Here is a 7563-nt window from a genome sequence, read left to right as displayed (position 1 = left end):
ACATTTGGCCACTCGAGCATCTTTCCGTGCCAAGACATTTCACATTTTTTTACTTGTGTTTCTATTTATTTTTCTTCAAATTTATTGATCATAGATAGTAGATGAGCCTGGGCCGATCTATGGATTACAGCTCAGTTTGATGTGTGTGTGTTTTTTTTAATCTCATGTTTCCCAACTCGTGGAATTCTGAGCACTACTGCAATGGGATGATCACTTCAAAAACGCAAATTACACGGAATAACTTTCAAATTGTGCAAAAATCAAATATTGGCAACAATTAAACAATGTTCAGTCCTCTTCTGTGTTGATCATTTTGTGTGCGAGTATGCAATTACAGTGTAAAGAAAAATCAAAATCTAGTCATCCTGGAGTATGTTTTATGCACACATCTAATCTAGCTCCCAAAACAATCTAAAAGGTGAAAGCAGACGCCAAAAAATCCAGCATCTACGCCGATCAAAATGGCCTCTTGAGCCCCCTGAAGTCCACCGTCTCGATGCACTCCACGCTGCCCCTGAAGCCGTTGAGCAGCTTGAGCAGCTCGCTGGCCCGGTCCTTGGTGACGCCGCCGCAGCCCACCTGGAGCAGCAGGAGCAGCTTCTGGAAGGCGCCCACACGCAGCGCCTCGGCGCAGCACGCGCCGGCGCCGGCGTCCGCGCCGCGGCAGAGGCGCCAGAGCGCGGAGACGGCGAACTCCGTGGCCATGTCGGACACGCGGAACATCTTCTTGACCAGCACCGGCACGACCAGCGCGTGCGCGCGCGCGGACTCGAGGCCGGCGTCGGCGCAGAGGACGCCGTCGAGCATGGCCAGCGCCTTCTCGCTCGTCCCCTTGTCGGCGTCCACGAGGAGCTCCGCCACGACGGGCACCGTGCCTAGCTCGGCGAAGCGGGCCGCCGCGCGGTCGCTGCCGGAGACGAGGTAGTAGGCCGTGACGAGCGCGGCCTTGGTGGCCTGCGGGGACACGGGGTTCCTGACGAGGCCGACGAGCGCGCTGCACACGCCGGGCGTCCTCGAGATGACGTCCACGGTGTGCCGGTCGGCGGAGGAGGCGAGCTCGCGGAGGACGATGGCGGCGCTGGCCCGCGCGGCGAGGTCGCCGTGGGAGAGCACCGAGACGAGGGTCTTGAGGGAGGCCGGTGAGGCAATGCAGCGCCGCGCCTCGTCGTCGAGCGGGAAGAACACGGTGAGTGCCGCCAGGATCTTCCCCAGCGCGCCTAGAACGGCGGCGCTAGTACCCTCCACGGGCTCCCCGGCGAGGCTCTGGAAAGCCGACGAGAGCTGGCGAGCGGCGCCCGCGGCCGCGAGGCACCGGCGGTTGCGGTCGCTCTCCTTGCCGATCGCCCTAGCCCTGGCGGCGAGCTGCCCGCACACAGGGGCGTTGCCGCGCCTGGCGGCGGTGGACACGGCGGCGAGCACCTCGGCGGCGTCGGCCTCGGCGACGGGCACCTTGGGCGTGGGCACCCGCTCGGCCTGGTTGGCGACGCACCAGTCCTGGATCATCCTTCGCGTGGCGTGGTTGGGGACGAGGTCGGCGAGGCGCACGGGGCCGCCGGTGACGGGGCACGTGCCTCGCCCCCGCGCCAGCCACCCCTCCACGCTCTCCCGGTCGTAGGTGATGCCCGTGGGCGCCGTGACGGGGTCCTTCATCAGCTCCAGCGAGATCGGGCACCGGAAGTGCGCCGGCACGGCCAGCTCCCCGTCGTCCGCCACCTGCGCGCGCCTGCCCCGCCGCAGCAGCGGCAGCTCCGGCACCAGCCTCGTCGCCCGCGACATGGGGAGAACCATATTCTTCTGGGCGAGCCGGTAGACAAAGACAAGAGGCGTGCGAGGCGGAGCTTCCAGTCGGTCGGTCAGTCGCACGTTGCGGCGGCCGGAAACGTTGAACGGAATGGATTGGAGTTGAAGTCGTTGGCGTCGGTTGGAGGTTGGAACGGAGGGAGGGGAAGAGCTGGGGAGGTAGTGCGGCGGTGGAGCGGGATATATAGGTTGTGGAGTGGGGGGAGGGAAGCGGCGTGACGTACGTACGCGGGGTTGGGAGGGAGACGGAGACGGAGACTCGTGGACTTGCGCGGGGCGGAGGATTATTTTGTTCGTTCGGTTGTGGTTGGGTCGAAGCGTTTGAATGTTGACCGTTGAACACGCAATGTTTGAACGTGCGACCACGGCGCTCTGCTCGCGTGGCGTTCGCGTAGAGGCCGCGGACGGGATGGAAAACGGCACAGGGCCCAGTGCCAGTTGCCCAAAAGTCCGACTGGTTTGCGACTTGGACATCTCCGCTGGACGGAGAGGTCGGGGTGGCCGCACTGGGCGGGCCCCGCATGTCAGCCACGTCCTCGCCACGGTTAATCGACCGCAGCAAGAGGAATATTCCTTAATAATTAATCAACAAGGCCAGCGAGTTCGGCTGCTCCAAGGCGTTTCGCCAGGTCAGGAGCCACTGTACAAAATGGTTTCTTTCTGTCGAGACTTTTCGGACTTGGTAGTACGGCGTGATGCGCGTGTCCGCATGCGCGCGCGTCCTGCTCCGGTTGGTTGGGGTGCATGGAAACGCGCGGCGGCAGCTTTGCGGCTGGCTCTTCGGCTTGTTTTGCACGATTCCGGCCGGCCGGCGCGCCCAAGGAGGCCGTCCTGTTGACTGCCGACCGGAGTGCGTTTCGTGTGTTAAACTGCCGTAGGTCAGTCGTGGGCAATAAATAATGAGGAATCTTTAGCTTTCCAAGGGGAAATAAGGATTTCTCGCAGTGCATTACTGGAGGTGCAAACCATCTTATGCTCGCACGAGAATACGAACAATGACGATCGAGTTGGCTGTAAAAGCAGGAGAAGATGAAAATGATTGATTGCACAATTTCACCATGGAATGACATTCGTGACCGACGTGGCAAAAAAATTGATGCTCCAAAAATATTATTTTAAAAAGCATTTTGGACCATCAGTTTTTTGTTTGCCACGTCTTTCATGAATGTCATTTCGTGATATATGCAAGCAATCAAAATATTTGTCAATGTTTGCCACAACAAAATTCGTTCTTTTATTTTAATTTTCAATTTGCTTTGATTTTACAACTATTCATCCGAGGTCTGTGAGCTCGAGCCGAGAAGAGCACTTTCGAAGAAAGATGACTTCGGGCTTACTCTAGGTGTCTATTTGTCGTATCTTGTCGTGGTTCTATTGTTGTTGGTCATTTCATGTACTTTAATTGAAAAATATTTGGCCTCATTGCCTTGCATCTTCCTTCATCTCTACTTCTAATGGACGAATTGGTTGAATAGTCCCCCCCACTTTCAACCGGTTTATTTTCAACCGGTTTATTTTCAACCGGTTTTTCTTCGTCCCACCTCCCACCAACCCCTCCCACCGGTTTTTCTCTTTTCTCGTCTGACCGGCAATACCCAACGTATTTATGGTAATCAATCATAGTTAATCCACGTATAGTAATAAATCAATCCAGGTATGGTAAGGTCATAACTCAGGAAATTTTGAATATGGTAATTATATGGTAATAAATTTAAATTACCCCAAAGGCTATCAATCCAGGTATGGTAAGGCCATAACTCGGGAAATATCGAATATGGTAATAAATTTAAATTACCACCAGGTATGGTAAGGCTATCCACGTATAGTAATAAATCATATAGTAATAAATCATAATTAATCCACGTATAGTAATAAATCAATCCAGGTATGGTAACGTCATAACTCACGAAATTTTGAATATGGTAATTATATGGTAATAAATTTAAATTACCCCAAAGGCTATCAATCCAGGTATGGTAAGGCCATAACTCGGAAAATATCAAATATGGTAATAAATTTAAATTACCACCAGGTATGGTAAGGCTATCGATCCAGGTATGGCACGCCCTCACCTGATCACCTATCACAATCTTCAGCCCCACGCACGCACCAAAGAACCCACCCGGCACCAAACGCAGCTCCTCTCGATCCCCTCGAGTAAACGCCGCCGCCGTCGTGCGATCTTCCTGACACAGATGCCGTCGCCGCCTCCTTCCCACCTACGGCGTCCCCACGTCCATGGTGACGGCGCTCGCGTCCTACACTGACCCTCCGCCTCATATAGGTTGGTCGTTGATGGAGTGGGATGTGCCGCTGCGGTTTGGGGAGGCGCAATCACGATCTGGTTGGGATCTCAGTGTGGAATCGTTCTCTGCGATGAAGGATGACGCTGCCTCCCTGGCAAATGGGATCGGAGGAAGGGGCTCTACGTCGTGAATGTCGGCGAGGTAGCGGCCGAAGGCGAGCCCGACGGTGAGCACGGGTGTTCGTCCCATGAAATAGGCGGCCACGGAGGGCGGATCTGAGGCCACCCCAATCGCCGGTGGCCCTTCCTCCCATCGATCATCGCCTCCATTCTCTCTCTCCTCTAAATCTTTGTCGCCCCTGCCTGATTCTGGCCGACGCCATCCGGCTCTCGCATCGACCACCACCAGCACGGCTGCGGACGAGGCGCAACCGCAGACGCCGCCGCCGCCATCCTCATCCACCTCCTCCACCATCCTTCCCAGCCGTCGTCGGGGGCACCCGCCATCTGCGCTCTAGCCCACCCGCTCCCTCCTATCCCCTCCCCCTGCCTGCCAGCCCCGTGATCCATCGCACAGATGGCAGGTACTACAGCGACCTCCTCCCCAGCGGATCCGGCCTCCTCTGATGGAGATCCATCCTGGGCACCGCCTTATTCTCATGCGTGCACGTCTATATCAACGTCTCATTCCACCTCACCTGAGCCTTTACCTTCCCACCTCTGCTTCAGATCCACATCACTTTGCAAGGTATGTGCTTGATTGTTCCGAACTGGATCGATGGATTGTGCAAGGTACTTTGGGTGTCGTCATTGACGGCAATTGTCACGCCATGCTACCATCGGAGGGGTCCCTCATCGATGATTAGGGTCTTCCGAACTGCACGAGCTCCATTGAGAAGGATGTTTTTAATTCTGGTTTTGCCTACATGCTTTCTTTGCCTGTATCTACTTAGCTAATGTCTTCTTATAGATAGTAGCTGCTGAAGTGGTGATCAAAGTTGTTCACTATAAGGAAACAACCATGATAACAAAAGTGTATATTCCCTGACCTTTGACCTGAAATACTTTTTCATTAGAAACTTGCAACAGCCAGGCATTGAAGTTAGCAACAGCTTCGTACGTACTAAACTAATTTGCAGCAACACGTACTGAACTAAGTTAGGTTATGCTCATCGTTCCAACATGCTTAGTGATAACCACCTAGCAAGCTGATCAAACATGAAAAAATTGAAGTGCTACTGCTAATCGTACTATTCTGAATGTGAAAATCTATTTAATTGGCTCTTCTCTAATTGTACACTTGCATAAATCTCAGATCTTGCAAATTACAGTATAACCATAAAAGTCATGCTTTGACTCCTATAGGGCCTTTTGCACTTTAATATGACTAATAGTTTGCCTTAATATCACAGATTGTATTACTACCTTTCTAAGTGAATGACATTCAAGAAGGTCATTAAATAAAACCAAGAAATCCTTCTGGTATTGGAGTGTAGGAAAGTTGAGACTATAAAACCGAAAGGTTATATTTACGTTTATTAGAGAAGGTTCTTTACTTTTTATAGGAAAACACAAAATGTTGCGATGTAGAGTCTAGGTGGTGGACCTCCTTGATCCACTTGGTGGATGAGGGCGACTCGGTCCTGGCACCCATAGTGCCAGTGATCCAAAAATCATAGGGCCTGGATATAGCTCTAGCAGACGTATGCGGCTTGCGCATCGAGCTTAATCGTCTCGAGCATGGAGATAGGCGAGTTGTAGACCAAGAGCTGGTACAGAGATAGGCGAGTTGTAGACAAGAGCTGGTGGGCAGCAAGAAACGCATGCACACCAAAGAACAAATCTGAGTCACATGCCTACTTCTATTGGTTTCTACAAAGAGCGGCTAGCTTAGATCTTAGACCAGTCGGTCACTGTCGAGGTCGCCAAGGTGATCTTACAGCACCGCCGTGGAGATTTCTCATGATTTTATGTAGGCAAGCCGCAAGCGGTGGTGGTGATTGGCTGGGTGGTGTCGCTGCCTTGGGAAGAGACGAAGTGATGGTAAAAGTAAGCAAGATCCGATGATTCTTCCATGGGGATAGCCAAAGTCAAGATGTCGACCACAGACTCGTCGCAGACTTGCAGTGAACCTGGATGCGGCGAGCCTGATTTGTGGATCGATGGCGGGTCTTGACTTTGTTAGGCTGGGATTGGATGGTTGCGGAGGGTGGTGTGCTTGGTTGGGTTCCCATGGAAGAATGTGGCCTCCTCGTGGATCTGGTCATGCCCATCCTAGAGAACATTGTGTCCCTAGCTCCCTCGAGGAGCAAGGACAGTGCAAGCGGCAGCAGGGGGTAGGGGTAGATGTGGGGAGGGATGTCGGAGGCTGCTCGAGGTCATCATGATGAAACCCTTGACGTCCCATCTTTATCAATGGAAGTGGAAGAGCACGAAGTCGAGATTGGATAGGAGTTTGAGTTCTTTTTGGCACCGATCGGTTCCCCACTTTAGAGATGTATTTTTTTTGCGTGCGAGCAAACAGTGGGTTGATTCTAAAAGGGATAGGCACTTTTCAACAGAAGTGCATGACGGACCAAAAATATGACCTCATTTTATTCGTTTGATAGATATCGTATTATTCGTTGTTGTTCGGTGAAATTTCCTAATATTTGATTGTTGTGTTTCTAATTAGAGCACCACATAATCACCCAATATGAGAGAATGATAAATGAAAGATACTGATTATAAATTTTGAAGAGCCCGTGGCAACGCACGGGCGTTATACTAGTAACAACTAAGGTTTCACTGTAATACTCAACTTGAATTTTACAGTCTCATGAATTGCTAAAACATACAAAAGTAGCCGACTAAAATAAAAGGCAAAAATGAAGAAAAGAATTCAATAGCACAAAAACAGTTAAGTAAATATGAACGTCTGTCTTTGTATTCTGTATCCAATTTTTTTTTACACATTGTGCAACCATTGTATATTAAAAGTGCAAAAGACAAAATAAAGTTTGAATTCATGAGATGTTTCCAATTTTTTTTTACACATTGTGCAACCATTGTATATTAAAAGTGCAAAAGACAAAATAAAGTTTGAAAAAGCCAAACATACAAGTAGTATAATCCGATGACTACAGGTGTACATTACAATATTTTTTTTGTGAAATTTGCAACTCATATAGATTAAAAGAACAAAAATATTCCTCTACAACCTGAATATATTTACCAGGAACATCAGCACCATAATATTCCATTTCTTATTCTAAGAAGAAATATCTAGATGTGCCCTAGTTATTGCACATCTAAGTGAGTGAATCAAGCATAAAGAGAAAAAGATAAAAGAGAAAGAAAATATTCACACGAATCTTAATGTAAGATCAATGACATATGACTTAGATGTGCAATACTTATGGCGCATCTAGATGTGCTTTAGCAAAACTGTATTTGATATCAATTTGCACGACAATATTTGTGGCACATAAATAAGTTGAGTCCAACGCTCTCATGCTGCGACCGGGCACCAGAAAAGC

General features: G+C 50.5%; 1 protein-coding gene across 1 annotated transcript; it reads right to left on the bottom strand.

Moving 5' to 3' along the window:
• Window positions 1-265: 265 nt before the first annotated feature.
• Window positions 266-1941, bottom strand: LOC119327626 (U-box domain-containing protein 21-like). Its single transcript, XM_037600720.1, has one exon. The coding sequence runs from the start codon at window positions 1786-1788 to the stop codon at window positions 457-459; it is 1332 nt and encodes a 443-aa protein (XP_037456617.1). The 5' UTR covers window positions 1789-1941; the 3' UTR covers window positions 266-456.
• Window positions 1942-7563: the final 5622 nt, after the last annotated feature.

The sequence above is a fragment of the Triticum dicoccoides genome, chromosome 7A (genome assembly GCF_002162155.2).
Source record: "Triticum dicoccoides isolate Atlit2015 ecotype Zavitan chromosome 7A, WEW_v2.0, whole genome shotgun sequence".
Lineage (NCBI taxonomy): Eukaryota > Viridiplantae > Streptophyta > Magnoliopsida > Poales > Poaceae > Triticum > Triticum dicoccoides.
This window is presented reverse-complemented; position numbering and strand designations above follow the sequence as displayed.